General features: G+C 48.8%; 1 protein-coding gene across 4 annotated transcripts; it reads right to left on the reverse strand.

Moving 5' to 3' along the window:
* Positions 1-2,058: 2,058 nt before the first annotated feature.
* ENTPD4 (ectonucleoside triphosphate diphosphohydrolase 4) lies at positions 2,059-13,447 on the reverse strand. Of its 4 annotated transcripts, none has more exons than XM_064638077.1 (13): positions 13,361-13,447; positions 12,744-12,845; positions 11,415-11,597; positions 9,813-10,018; positions 9,125-9,275; positions 8,933-9,036; positions 8,258-8,317; positions 6,857-6,987; positions 5,274-5,440; positions 4,655-4,979; positions 3,667-3,752; positions 3,281-3,442; positions 2,059-3,079 (listed from the first exon to the last, which is right to left on the reverse strand). In XM_064638077.1, the coding sequence occupies exons 2-13, from the start codon at positions 12,749-12,751 to the stop codon at positions 2,851-2,853; spliced, it is 1,812 nt and encodes a 603-aa protein (XP_064494147.1). In that variant the 5' UTR covers positions 12,752-12,845; positions 13,361-13,447; the 3' UTR covers positions 2,059-2,850. The 4 variants fall into 4 exon arrangements, with proteins under 4 accessions (XP_064494147.1, XP_064494145.1, XP_064494146.1 ...); XM_064638075.1 differs by having other exon boundaries at positions 6,833-6,987; XM_064638076.1 differs by lacking the exon at positions 13,361-13,447 and having other exon boundaries at positions 6,833-6,987; positions 12,744-12,864.
* Positions 13,448-14,998: the final 1,551 nt, after the last annotated feature.

Genomic DNA, 14,998 nt, shown 5'->3' on the forward strand with positions numbered 1-14,998 from the left:
GGGAAGAATTTGGGAATGATCACCCAGTATTTGGGAAGGATTTAGGAAGGATCACCCAGTATTTAGGAAGTATTTAGGAAGGATTTAGGAAGGATCACCCTGAATTTGGGATGGATCACCCAATATTTAAGAAGGATCACCCGGTATTTGGGAAGGATTTAGGAAGGATCACCCGGTATTTGGGATGGATCACCCAGTATTTAAGGAAGGATTTAGGAAGGATCACCCAGTATTTAAGGAAGGATTTAGGAAGAATCACCCAGTATTTAGGAAGACACCACTAACCCAATCCCAAAAAATTCCCAGCCCCACTTCCTACCAACCCAAAGCCCTTCAGGCCCAGGCAGGTGAGAGGGTCCTTGTCCCCCCCTGTGCAGACACAGGGAGGGTGCCCGGGGAGCCCCTGCCAGGGCAGGTCCCTGCCCAGCCAGGCTGGGATGGGGCCAGGGCAGGTCCTCCCCAAGCTTCATGCGTTATTTGGCAGCAACAATGGCCCAAACAATGGCCCAGGACAAGGTGCTCCTGCTCAGAAACACCCCCCAGCCACTGCTGTTCCCTGGCCCCAAAGTGCTGCAGGGACTGAAAACCCTTTGGCTTCCAAGGTGTTCCCAGAGGAGCCCCGGCCTCTCCAGCATTCCCTGCCTTCCCCATGGAGCTGCTGCTGTCTGGAGTGCTGTGTCCAGTTCTGGGCCCTCAGCTCAGGAAGGACATGGAGGGGCTGGAGCAGGGCCAGAGAAGGGCAACAAGGCTGGGGAAGGGACTGGAGCACAAGTGCTGGGAGGAGAGGCTGAGGGAGCTGGGGGGGCTCAGCCTGGAGAAGAGGAGGCTCAGGGGAGACCTCCTCACTCTCTGCAACTCCCTGACAGGAGGGGGGAGCCAGGGGGGGTTGGTCTCTTTTCCCAGGCAACCATCAGCAAGACAAGAGGGCTGGGTCTGCAGCTGTGCCAGGGGAGGGTTAGGTTGGACATCAGGAAGAATTTCTTTGCAGAGAGGGTGCTGAGCCATTGGAATGGGCTGCCCAGGGAAGGGGGGGATTCTCCATCCCTGGAGGTTTTTAAGCACAGACTGGATGTGGCATCAGTGCCATGGGCTGGGAACCACGGCGGGGTTGGACCAAGGGTTGGACTGGATGATCTCAGAGGTCCCTTCCAACCCAGCTGATTCTGTGACTCTCTGATTCTTCCCACCTACCTCTTCCATCAGGGGCCATGTTTGGGTTTATTTGGACATTCCCCCCCAGCAAAGAGCAAAGGGATGCCTTTAAGAGCCCGTGGAGCTCAAAAGCTTTGGGGTCGTTCACCTGCCCGTTCCAGGTCACTGGGGTGGGTCAGGGAGCAGGGCCCTGCCCTCCCCTCCCTGTGCTCCCTTAGTGCCTTAATGGGCCTGGAGAAAGGAGCAGGGCAGCAGGAGAGAGAAAACAAAACATGTTAATGCACACACAGACACAAACAGATCAACATTCCCATTGTGGGTTGGGAATCCGAGCCCGGGAACGGGCCCCCAGTGAAAACAGGGGGGCTGAGGCTCTGACAGGACTCATGTTTCTCTGGCCAGGGGTGGGATGGAAAAGCTCCCTTTTTTTTCCCCCTCCTTCAGCTGGAGCTGAAAAAAAGAGCTGCAAGAATAACACGGGGTTAGTTTTCTCCTCGGGAGATATCACCAACTTATTCCTCCTCTTCCAAAGCCCTTGTGCCACCCTACAAAGCCTTGTGTGGGGAGGAGGGGGAAAAAAACCCCAGAAAACCACCACACACAGACACTGAAATTCTAATTCTCGGGTTGCCACAACCAGATTTCAAAGGAGGGAAGAGCTGAATTTGCAAACTCGTTTTCCATGGGGTAGTTCAAGCACCCAAAGCACAGTGGAGTTGGAAATCCAGGGATTTGGGGTTGGCACTTGGCTGAGGGCTGTGAAAATCTGCCTCTCGCTGGGCCTTGAGCCCTTAAAGCAATTAAAGGCACCCAGGAATCTGTCAAGCTCAATCTGGGAAACACAGCTGTGCACTAGAGTGCCACAAAAAGTGACACTGTGCAAGAAAATATCCACACCCCAAAGGCTCATAGAAATCCCACTTTTAATCAGGGACGAATTTACTTTCAAGTAAAATTAAGGGTTTTTAAATAAAATATAAATTAACAGATCAGAGGACTCGGAAAAAGAAAGACACTGTGCATGAAACAAAAGGTTTTTCCAGTTCTCTTCCCCTTCCTGGAGTCTCTGGGAGATCTCTGCATGATTATGGGAGAGAAATAAAGGATTAAAAAGCAGTGGCTCGTGCCACCATGAGGATAAAGCTTCCAAGAGAAAGGGGGGAAGTGTCACAATGGAACAAAACTGATTGAAGCAGGTTTTTTTTTGGAAGCACAGCTTTGGGTGCAAGAGGTTTTTCTTCTCCATCACAGGACTGAATCCAGAAGGGAAAAAAATCAGAGAAAACTGTCCTAAAAGGGGGTTTTCTTTCTGCTTCTGAAAACCCTGCACTTCCTTTCCTTTGACTGAGGCTCAGGATGGAGAAGTCGAGTGACGCCAATCCCGGAATCTGGAAAAGGAAACCCAGGTGCTCACCCCGGGATTTCTCAGCCTCTCCCGGAGGGGGAGGACTCACATTCACTCTGCTCTCAAGCTTGAGCTCGTCCCACGACACACAAAAGTGCAATAGTCAAATGAAAGTCATTTTTGGCAGGAACTGTCTGGTGAGACCAAGCCACGTTTCCCAAACCTCGCCGGGCCTTCGGCTTCTCCGATGGTTTCGAGGGACAAAAAAAGGGAGGAACCCTGAGGCAAAAATGGCTTTTCTGTGTAACAAGTCCGAGAAAAAAACAAAAAAAAAATCTCTCCATCCCAGCATCTCACAAGGGCCCTGCCATCTTTTGTGGTGGGAGGCCTTCCTCGATCCAGAGGGAGGGAGAGGAGCCGTTGCGGAGCATCCGCCTGTGGATGCGCCGGAGCCGGAGCAGGTAGAGCAGGATGGAGAGCAGGACAACCAGGAAACAGGCAAAGAACAGATAGTGATTGTAAACGAAGGAGAAGCTCCTCCAGTGGGAGTGACTGCCACGGAAGTTTTCTTGCTGGATGTCTCTGGAAAGCAGCAAAAGGGACAAGGGGAATAACTCGGGAGGCAAAAATTCCGTGTGCGACTTCTCTCCCCGCAGGAATGGGAGCCCATTTTAATAACACAGGGTTTATAAAGCACAATTCGAGGTCCCACCGTGCTTTTCCCAACCCCAAAACTCCCACCCCAAAGGGCTCTTCCCAAGTATTTGAGGGAAGAAGAGGTACCTTAAAGGGAGGAAGCGTGTTCGGTACAGGATGGCCCCCAGGGTCCACTGCACCTCCTTGTCATAAACCTGCAGGGCTGTTTTCAGGTTGCTGTAACCCACAGGGAAGGAGAAGCCACTGTGGAACACCTCGTACATCCAGGCTGACTTAAAGCACTGGTACCTGCAGCAGGGAGAGCAGGATGGGGTCAGGAACAGTCAGGAACAGCGGGATGAGGTCAGAGGAGCAGTTACAGCACCCGGGGCACTGGGGAGCACAATCAGCCCCACAATTATCAGGGCTTTTTAAAGGCTTTATTGGCACTTGCAGTGATTTATTCTTGCCCTCCAGGGCTGGCCTGGCAGCTCTGCAGGAGGGAATTTGCTGGGCAAACACAGAACACTCACTTCAGCCTGTGCAGGTCGGCGTGAGAGGCGTAGAGACCACGGTCGAAGCGCTCCCGGAGGACAGACCACTTAGTGGCACAATAATCCTGCAAGGGAAACAAAAAAAGGTGAAGAAAATCAACATTTCAACGGTGCTTCTGCCTATAGGAGGACAGACCACTTAGTGGCACAATAATCCTGCAAGAGAAACAAAAAAAGGCGAAGAAAATCAACATTTCAACGGCACTTTTGCCTCCACGAGGTGAAAATGCCACTGGGTGAGATGCTCTGAAACACCTGAACAGCTTTCCTGGCACAGATCACAAATTTCATGAGTGTTTTCTTTAAATTTGTAACTCAGAGTTTGGGGTTAAATTAATGTTCAGTACCACTTAAGCTCTTTGGAGGTGGAAAACAGACAAGCTGTTTTTAGGGCCTCAGCAAATTGTCTTATTCCTCTGCTTTATGTTGTAGTTTTACCTGTCCCCAGCAGATTGATCCCTTTGGGAATAACACCTGGAAAACTGGCACAAAATGTATAAAGCAGGAGGAAAAGGATCTTTTTTTTTAAAGATTAAGACATTCCTAAAAAGAAGCAAAGGGTAGAAGCAGGATGGATTTTCCCATTATCAGCAATTCTGCTGGAATATGATACCTCAAATCCCATTCCCTGTAAAGTCAATTTTACTATTGTGCCTTAAAATAAATCTTCTAAAAGAAAACCCAACCATGGAATCCTGGAATGGATTTGGGTTGGAAAGGACCTTGAAATCATCCAGTTCCACCCCCTGCCATGGGCAGGGACACCTCCCACTAGACCAGGAAGCTCCAACTTTGGATGAGGAATTGAGAGCCCTGTGAGGGTTCATTGCAGGGGAAAAAAAAAAGGATTTGGGATCTCTGAAGGAAAAATTTTGCTGCAAGACTTTTGGACCAAAATTCTCCTCGAGGGTGGATGTTTTGAATGAAGAAAACCAAAAGGCAGAAAATGATCTCCAGCACGTTTCACCTTGGCAGCTTTAGTGAATTTAGCAGCGTTGTAATCTCCTCCCATCCTCAGCACATCCTCTGTGCAGTAGTAGAACTCGGAGAACCCATAGAATTGGCTGTTGTGGAAGGGCACAGCAGGCTGGTAAACCCCGTTCAGGGAGGTCTGGGTCTCGTTGGTCTTGTTCATGAAGGGCTGGAGCAGCTCCCGGCACAGGTGGAAATCTCCCGTCCCCCGCAGGTGCAGGGTCTGCCCGTTCTGCTGGATCTCATCCTGAGCATCCAGGGGCAGGCAGGGATCCAGCACTGGGGAATCAGAGCTCAGGCCAGTCTGTCTGCCCAGCAGTCTGTGGGCAAGAGCAAAGAGCAGGTGAGAGAGATGGAGCTCTGAGACCCAACAGCACCGACCAAACCCCCCCCGGGCGAGGAAACCTCAGGGTGGGAATTCAGCTTTGTGTCACTGGGGAGCCCAGAACCCTCCTCCCAGCATGGTTTGGGCTGCAAGGGACCTGAAAATCACCCAGTGCCACCTCCTGCCAGGGGCAGGGACACCTTCCACTAGCCCAGGTTGCTCCAAGCTGGCCTTGGACACTTGCAGGGATGGGGCAGCCACCCCCTGCCAGGGTCAGTCCCCCAGGTACCTGTTTTTAAGCACAGTGCTGGCAAACAGACTGTCCTCATATCTCTGCCGGGCTGCATTCCCTCCAAAGCCAAGGAATGTGGCCACGTAGACCCTGTACACGTGCTCTGTCTGATGGGCATCACAGCCCAGGTTGAATTCTGCCAGGAGGTTCTTGGCCACTTCCTCCTGCAGCAACAACAAGCACCAAGATTAGGGGTGAACAGGATGAAAAGCAGGACCTCAAACGAGTTCTTTGGACAACTGGGGGTCTGGGACATCTTTTGACCTCACTCCTCACTCATCTGTTCTGCTTCTCCCAGGTCAACACAGAATCCCAGGGAATTAAGGTGGGAAAAGACCTTTAAGATCATCAGCCCACCACTGTGTTCACCACTAAGCCACGTCCCCAGGTGCCACATCCACATATTTCTAACACTTCCAAGGACTGGGACTCCACCACTGCCCTGGACAACCCTTTATAACCCCAATATTCCCAGACTTTTCCTCAGGGATGATCATCTCCCCCCTCATTTGTACCAAACCAAGGGAATCACCTTCTGCTTCACAGGGAAAGCAAAATATTAATTGCAGAGAACTGCACTGGCACTCCTGGCACTCCAGGAACTGCAAAGAGCAGGAACAGCTCCCAAGGACCCTGAAGTATCTTCTCCAATGAAAAAATGTGTGTTGTGGCCACTAAACTCAGTGTTCCCACCCCAGAGTGATTGCACTGATTGCCAGGACAGGTTTAATGACCAAAACACCCATTTTATAGCAGTTTATGTTCAGACAGAGCCATCAATAGTCACCCAAATTCCCAGCTCATCTTTGCCTGGGGCATTCTGTTCTGGATCTAAACATTGAACAGCCCCAGTTCTTTGTCACACCACCTGTCTGGAGTTATTAAACCCTGGAACCACGAAAACACATCATTTCACAGGGAGGCTTCAAACAAATCAATATACAGATCATTACAACAGTGCACTGAGAGCCAAAACACGGGGCTTTTATCCTGCTGTCACTTTTTAACACTCAATTAATTTAATGGGAGGTTCAACCTTAAAAATTCAGGATTTGCTTAGAACTCGGTGGAGCTGGAGCAATTTATATTCAATTTGAGACTTGTAACAAAGCAATTTGCTTCCTGCAAGAGCTGAACTGTGCTGAGGGTGTAGGTGATATTTAAACAAACCTGTCACCCCCATGTCCTGTTAATTCAGTCTCTCCCAACACAACCTGAAGGACAAAGTCACTCTTATATAAGCTCTTACATAAGAGCCACCACATATTTTTGGTTCCTGAGCTCCAGAATACCAGTTTTTTTACTGCCTAACAGATTTAAAACTAAACATGCACACACACACAAAGAATAAAACTCCAAAATGAGTGGCAGATCATGGGAGTGGAAGGGTGAACAAAACACAAATGAGTTCTTAGCTGGTGGAGGACTCCCGTCATCGCCTCTGGCCTTGCCTGGGGAATGTGATGGGATGGAGGACTCAAAAACCGAAGAAAACAAAGAGGAATATGCATTAAAATAACTCCAAAGGCAAAGAGGAAAGTTGCACAGATAATAACCTGCTGTGAGGAGGCAAAGCTTACAGTTTTAGGGACTTCGTACGCGATCTGGGTGGACACTCCGCCCATGTCCAGGATACCCACAGTCCTCTTACGGAATATGGACTCCTGGCGCTCGCTGCCCGGGATGTGAACCTCCACCATGGCCTCCTCCTCTGCAGGGAACAGGGAAAAATCAAAGGGATGCAGCTGGGGAGGGCCCAGAGCTGGGGCTGCTGCTGGGGAGCTGCTGGGAGGGAGGGCGGGGAAGGGGCACGTGGGAGTCGAGGCAACGCGGCACCCGCCCGTGGGGCAGGGACCAACAGCAGCTTGGGGACAGCCCAGGGACAAACAGCAGCTTGGGGACAGCCCAGGGACCAACAGCAGCTTGGGAACAGCCCAGGGACCAACAGCAGCTTGGGAACAGCCCAGGGACCAACAGCTGGCTGGGAACAGTCACTACAGCTGGCTGGAAACACCCCAGGGACAAACAGCTGTCTGGGAACAGCCCAGGGACCAACAGCAGCTTGGAACAGCCCAGGGACCAACAGCAGCTTGGGAACAGCCCAGGGAAAAACAGCAGCTTGGGAACAGCCCAGGGAAAAACAGCAGCTTGGGAACAGCCCAGGGATCAACAGCAGCTTGGGAACAGCCCAGGGACAAACAGCAGCATGGGAACAGTCACTACAGCTGGCTGGAAACACCCCAGGGACAAACAGCTGGCTGGGAACAGCCCAGGGACCAACAGCAGCTTGGGAACAGCCCAGGGACAAACAGCAGCTTGGGAACAGCCCAGGGACCAACAGCAGCTTGGGAACAGCCCAGGGACAAACAGCAGCATGGGGACAGCCCAGGGACAAACAGCAGCTTGGGAACAGCCCAGGGACAAACAGCTGCATGGGAACAACCCAGGGACAAACAGGTGCATGGGAACAGTCACTACATCTGGCTGGAAACACCCCAGGGACAAACAGCTGGCTGGGAACAGCCCAGGGACCAACAGCTGGCTGGAAACAGTCCCAACATCTGGCTGGAACCCCCCCCCAGGGACAAACATCTGGCTGGGAACATTCACTACATCTGGCTGAAAACACCCCAGGGACAAACAGCTGTCTGGAAACAGTCCTAAAATCCAGCTGGAAACACCCCAGGGACAAACATCTGGCTGGAAACAGTCCTAAAATCCAGCTGGAAACACCCCAGGGACAAACATCTGGCTGGAAACAGTCCTAAAATCCAGCTGGAAACACCCCAGGGACAAACATCTGTCTGGAAACGGTCACCAACATCTGGCTGAAAACACACCAGTCACCAAAATTTGTCTAAAAGCAGTCACCAGCATCTGTCTGAAAACACCCCAGTCTCTGCCCAAAAAATCATCCCCCAAAGCACAGGACTTGACCTCAAGCCCCTCCCAGATCCCCCCCTCCCAGTTCAGACACTCACCATCATCTGTGTGTTCAAACCTTCCCAGGACAAAGTTGATGCCAATCCATGCATAGACTCCTGCATGTACAAGGGAAGATATTGGGATATTACAGGAATAGCTGGAATATCAACTTAAAAACAAAGAGGGTTTTTTTCCTATATAAGCTAAGACATATTACTGCTCACATTTTATTTCATACAACACTTAGAAGTTAAACTTTCCTGAGAAATCTTTAATTCCTGACAAGCTACTCTAGTCCTTCTCTCCAAGGCTATGATAATAATCTGAACTAAATGTATTTAAGATACTTTGATGTCTTAATTTTAAAAGAAGCTAAGCATGTTGGCTTTTAAAGCGATTTTAAGTCTTCAGTGAGCTGCTCACATCAACAGCTCTCCCTTAGAAATCACTTCACCCTGAAAAGCTTCTTGCAGCAAGAATGTTGTGCTTTCTCCTTCTTTCTCCCTCCCTCCCTCCCTAAGAAAATGGATGAAATTCCTGCTAAACCCAGCCAAGTTATTTTCACTGTTCATCAGAAAACATTTAGTGCAGCTCCACGCTCCATGTGTTGCTACTGAGGAAAAAGGGCTCCCAAGCAAAGCAAAATTCAAAAAAAAAGTAAAAAAAAAAGCAGCCAAACTACCTTGAAAGCAGTAAATATTTTAAAGATAACCTTGGGAAAGTTCACTTACCTTCCTGCTTGCCTGAAATCACCTCTGCATGCGAGTCAGAGAACAGGAAATCAAACTGCACGGGGATATCAGTGAGCAGGTCTTCAAGTATTGCCTTTTGCTGGCTGCAAAATCCCATTGGGGAGGGTTAAAACCAGCCAGAGCCACCAGGATGGCAGCTCCAAATCCCTCAAAAATAAGGCAGGCACCCACCTCTCGGGCAGGATCCTCATGCCTGCAGTGCACAGGATGTACAGAGGGGTCTCCTTGTGCTTGGCACGGGGCACGTGCTCGGCAGCGAAGCTCAGGAGGGGTGAGATGTAATCACTGACCTTCTCAGGAGAGCTGGCAAACTCTGAGATCCCTGGGGAAAAATGGAACATGGAAGGGAAGCAACTCAGGTTTGGGGCATTGCCTGGGAAATCCTGAACACCAACAGGCAGAGAGATGAATAATCCAGCCTGTAAACCCCAAGATCGGTCTGAAAACCTCAAGCGAAAAGTGGGGAATCAACTCTAGGAAATGACAATGAAATTCATCCTTAATCATCCTCTAAACAACAAATTAAAGTGTAATAATAGAGATATAATACCTTTTTCTATAATTATTTAGATAACTGGTTCAAACAGCTTTACAGCAATGATTTATTCACTCAATAAAAAGGAATAAAGTGAAATGACGACTGAACCAGCAGCTGGTTTGTCCATGGAGAAACCTCTCCCCCGGCCCTGTTCCAGGTTTTAAAGCTCAACAGAACCCCCTGCAAACCAAACCCAAAGAAATCTGGAGGAGTTCCATCCTCACAACCTGTCCTTCCTCCAGGCACTGGAGGGGTTGAAAAGCAGAAGTTAGGAGAGGAAACTCTGTAGAAAATCCCATTCCACTGAATTTTTTTCCATACCTGGCTTGATTTTCATGACCACGGGTTTCCTGTTCTTGTCCCTCATCTGTTTGATGTCCAGCAGGTCGTGGGGGTTCCCATTGTGCCTGGGCCAGCAGTACACAAAGATCCTGGAGCCACTGCTGCCACAGTCCACCACGATGCCATAGTTGAGGCTGGGGTTGGCCGTGTCCGTGGCCTCCGTGTCCGTCACCCGGGCGAGATACCTGGGAGAGAACCGGGAATGACTCCAGCAGCTCAGCTCTGCTCCAAATCAGCCTCAAAACGGGACAATCACTTCCATCAGAGGGATCACACAGTTCTCAGAGGATGCCAAGACCTTAAAATCATCCCAGTCCACCCCCTTCCATGGGCAGGGACACCTCCCACTGTCCCAGGTTACTCCAACCTGGCCTTGGATGCTTCCAGGGATGGAGCAGCCACAGCTTCTCTGGGAATCCCAGCCCAGCCCTCCCCACCCTCCCAGGGAAGAATTCCTTCCCAATATCCCATCTAAACCAGCACATGGAACCAGGGAATGGTTTGGGTTGGAAGGGACCTTCAAGATCCTCCAGGTCCACCCCTTTCCATGGGCAGGGACACCTTCCACTAGCCCAGGTATATTTTATAAACATTATATATTAATACATGATGTATTAATATATATTAAGTATTAACACACAATGTTGTTAATATATAAATATACCACATACATTACTTATGTACTATATTAATATATAGTATATACATGAATGTATTATATTATACATTAACATATATTTCATCTATTACATATTATCATTGTATATTGTCTATTAATATAATATTTATATTAATATATAAATATATAGTGCCCATGACTTATATACTATATTAAGAGATAGTATATATTAATGTATTTTATTATACATTAAAATATATTGTATCTATTAGATATTATCTATTGCATATTGTCTATTAATACCTAATATTTATATTAATATATAAAAATATACTATCCATTACTTATATACCATATCAATAATAGTATATATAAATGTATTATATTATTATACATACTATATAATATATTATATACATACATACACATAATATGTATATACATAATATATATATGTATGCATACATTATATATATTTATATATATAATATATTATATACATACACACACATATGTATATACATAATATATATATTATATAAACATAATATATACTATACATATTATATAATATATTATATAGTATATACTAATATATATACTATATAATATATTATATACATACATACACATAATATGTATATACATAATATATATTATGCATAATATATTCTATATATTACACATCGACACTTATTAATATTTCATTTATACATTATTTACTCACACAACGAACGCACTTACCCAAACCTTTATTAAACATTTATTCCATTGCTATTTAAACACAGAAACAACATTCAAACAACGGGGAATTACATGAAAATAACCAAGAAAATTAAGAATTTTCATTGTTAACTAACAGCCCCGACAAAGAGCGTTGTCCCCGTGGATCCGCGCCCCGGGAACGCGCCGGGAATGCCCCGGGACTGCCCCGGGAATACCCCGGGAACACTGTTTCTCACCTGTGGAAGGTCCTGGCGCGGCCGTAGCGGGAGCGCAGCAGGAGGAGGGAGCAGTAGAGCAGCGCCACGGCCGCGCCCCCCGCCAGCAGCAGCTGCCGCAGCGACGGGTGCGGGAGCCGCGGGCACCCCACGGGCGCCAGGCTGAAGTGCCACGAGGCCGGCAGCAGGCACGAGATGCTCAGCCTGCAACGCCAAACAGGGCTCCCGTTAGTTCCAGAGGTCACATTCTCAGAATTCCCTCCTACGACTCATCTTCGTGGAGTGGAGTGCTGTGCAGAGCTGGAGGTCTGCCTTTCCCAGAGGCCTTGGGATAGCACAGCTCATTGAAACTGCAGGGTTTATATATTTATATTCATATTTATTCCTATATTTCAATATATTTCAATTTATTTCTATGTTTCCATATATTTCTATATATTTCTATGTTTCCATATATTTCAATATATTTCTGTTTCCATATATTTCTATATATTTCTATATATATCTATATTTCTATATATTCCTATACATATCTATATTTGTATATGTATCTATATTTCTGTATTTCCATATATGTCTATATATTTCTATATTTCCATATATTTCTCTATTTCCATATATTTCTTTATACTTCTCTATTTCCATATATTTATATATTTCTATATACTTTTATATATTTCTATATATTTCTATATTTCCATATTTATATATTTATATATTTTTATATATATTTATGGCTCGGTTAACAAAGCACAGCCCAAGGAATTCCTCCCTGTAAGGGTGATGGAATTCCCAGAGCATCTGTGGCTGCCTCAGCCCTGGAAGTGTCCCAGGCCAGGTTGGAGCAGCCTGGGATAGTGGGAGGTGTCCCTGCCCATGGAACTGGATGATTTTAAGGTCCCTTCCAAGCCAGAGCATCCCAGGATTCTGTGATCCTGTTTTCCCAGCCCTCTGTGGGGGCTGCAGGAACAGCCCTGGGCACTGGGAGTTTGCTGGGCAGGAGGACCAGGACACAGGGAATGGCTTCAAACTGCCAGAGGGCAGGGATAGGTGGGATATTGGGAAGGAATTCCTGGCTCTGAGGGTGGGGAGGCCCTGGAATGGAATTCCCAGAGAAACTGGCTGCCCCTGGATCCCTGGAAGTGTCCAAGGCCAGGCTGGAGCAGCCTGGGCTGGTGAAGGTGTCCCTGCCCATGGCAGGGGGTGGAACGGGATGATTTCAAAGCCCTTCCAACCCAAACCACCCCGGGATTCCAGGATGTCCCGCCCTACTCCCACCCCCGAATTCCTGATCACCCTTCGCTCCGAAGCCATCCCGGCCCAACGCGGCGGTTCCTGCGGGATTCTCACCTGCCCATCCTGGGATCAGGGCAGGCCCGAGCAGCGCTGGGAGCTCAGCCGGTGAGCCCGGACGGACACGGCGCATCCATCGGCCCCGGAGCCGCCTCCGCCCTGCGCCGCAGGAGAGACACACCGGGGGTCATTCCCTGAGCGCCACCGGGCACATCCCACGGGATGGGATGGACTGGGATGGGATCCTCCCCCCCCAGCACTGCTGCACGTGGGGCCAATTCGGGGCTCCCCAGGACAAGGAATTCGGGGATCTACGGGACCGAACGGGGCCAGACGATGGAAGCACTGGAGCACGAGGAGGGTTAGGTGGGATACTGGGATGATTCCTTTCCCACCCCTATTCCTATTCCCATCCCCATTCCCATTTCTGTTCCCACCTCCTTTCTCACCCCTATTCCCGTTCCCATTCCCAGCCCCATTCCCGTCCCTATTCCAATCCCACCCCCATTCCCGTTCTCACCCCCACTCCTGTTCCCATTCCATTCCCACCCCTATTCACGTCCCTATTCCCATTCCCACCCCCTTTTCCCACCCCCATTCCCATTCTCACCCCCATTCCCGTCCCTATTCCCAATCCCACCCCCATTCCCGGTGTTTTTCCCTCCCCACGTCACCTCCCGGGCCCCTCCATGGTAACCGGCCCTCCCCCGGCGCCACTTCCGGGTGCGCGGCCGGACGTGACGCAAGCGCGCGGTGACATCACCCCGGCAATGGGAAAGGGATTCCCCGGGGGCGTGGTCTCACCGGGGAGGCGTGGTCACATATGAGGGGCGTGGTCACGAAGGGGGCGTGGCCAAGAGGCGCCCGCGGAAAACCGGGCAAAAATCGGTAAAAACCGGGGATTTAAGCGTGGAAATGGGAACTTACGGCTAAAAACGCGCCGATATTTCGAAATAGATAAAATTTGTGGCTATAAATGTGCACTGTTTTGAAACATATTAAATTTATATATATTTATATAAATAAATATATTCAATATTCTGTTATATATGTTTATTGCTATAAATGTGCCAGTGTCTTAAAGTATATTAAATTTATAGCTGTGGGTGTGTCAATATTTTCAAATATAAAAATTTATGGCTGTAAATAATTTAAATATATTGAATTTATAGCTGTGAATATGTGAATATTTTGGAAAATATAAACCAGTGTAGAAATATAAATATATAAATAGAAAGGTATGAATATAAGCCCAATATTAAATATAACTATATAGAAAATACATGTATATATATATGAATATAAACCCAGTGTACCAGCGCAGAAAAAGCAATTTATAGCCATAAAAACAACAACATTTTGGAATAGGCCGTTATAAGTATACAGTGATGTTGCAGCAGCTGGAATAAATATATAAATATTTATTAAATAAGGAATAAATAAATGGATTGGATTAAAAATAAACAAGGAAAAGCCTCTCCTCGCCTGGAAATCCTCGGGCCAAGGGGGAACCCTCCCGTGCGTTACCACTGAGTGGCAGCACAACTTGTGCCCACGCGGCTCCAGGATTCCTTTGGAGGACAGGGAAAGTTTATCCTGGCGACGAGAACGGGAAATAACGGGCGCTGGATTTTGCGCGCTGGGATTTGCCTGCAGGGATCTGGGAAAGGGAAAGGAAAAGGGGAAAAGGGAAAAGGGGAAAGGAAAAAGGGAAAGGAAAAAGCCATCAATCCAGCTGCCCTGAGGGGATGTTTTACCGGCGGCCGAGCCTGGTTTTTGTGTCCCCGGAGCTCCGCCCAGGCTGGGCTGGGGGGTAAAAATATTGGAAAACAGGGAAAACTGGCGAGCTGCTGCTAAACGCCCTCGCTGGCAGAGCGGGCGGGCGGCACGGGCTGGGAGCCGGCCGGGAATGTGCGGGTGGTTTTTGTGCGGGAATTATTTCCAGCTGCCGGGGAAAACGGGGCTTGGTGGGAATTTTTTCCTTCCGTCATCACCAGCGGGAGTAAAACCTTCCCCCCGGCTGCCGGATTCCGGCTGGGATGCTCCGAGGAGCGCGGGAGGGAGGTTTTTCCAAGCCCCCTGGAGGGATCCGGGATGGAACCGCGCTGCCGGAATCCCCGGGAGCAACCGAGGCGGAGAAGGAGCCGCAGCGGGATTTGGGAATCGGCCCTTTCCAAGGGGGGAAAGCACCTCTGGGACAGCCCTGAGAGGCCGGGCAAGGTGTGCGGGGGGTGTTGGCCCCTATCTCGGGGCAGCACCGCGCCCACCCACCGCGCCCTGCCCGCTATCGGCGGGCACCGGGATGCGCCGAT

This window comes from Pseudopipra pipra, chromosome 28 (assembly GCF_036250125.1).
Source record: "Pseudopipra pipra isolate bDixPip1 chromosome 28, bDixPip1.hap1, whole genome shotgun sequence".
Lineage (NCBI taxonomy): Eukaryota > Metazoa > Chordata > Aves > Passeriformes > Pipridae > Pseudopipra > Pseudopipra pipra.

What these genes read in the sequence shown, in the direction of transcription:
- ENTPD4 (XM_064638075.1), bottom strand. An exon ending in ATGAGGATCCTGCCCGAGAG is followed by an intron (nt 9,037 to 9,124) that starts GTGGGTGCCTGC and finishes GGGATTTTGCAG; the next exon opens with CCAGCAAAAGGCAATACTTG. An exon ending in AATTCACTAAAGCTGCCAAG is followed by an intron (nt 3,753 to 4,654) that starts GTGAAACGTGCT and finishes TTTCCCTTGCAG; the next exon opens with GATTATTGTGCCACTAAGTG.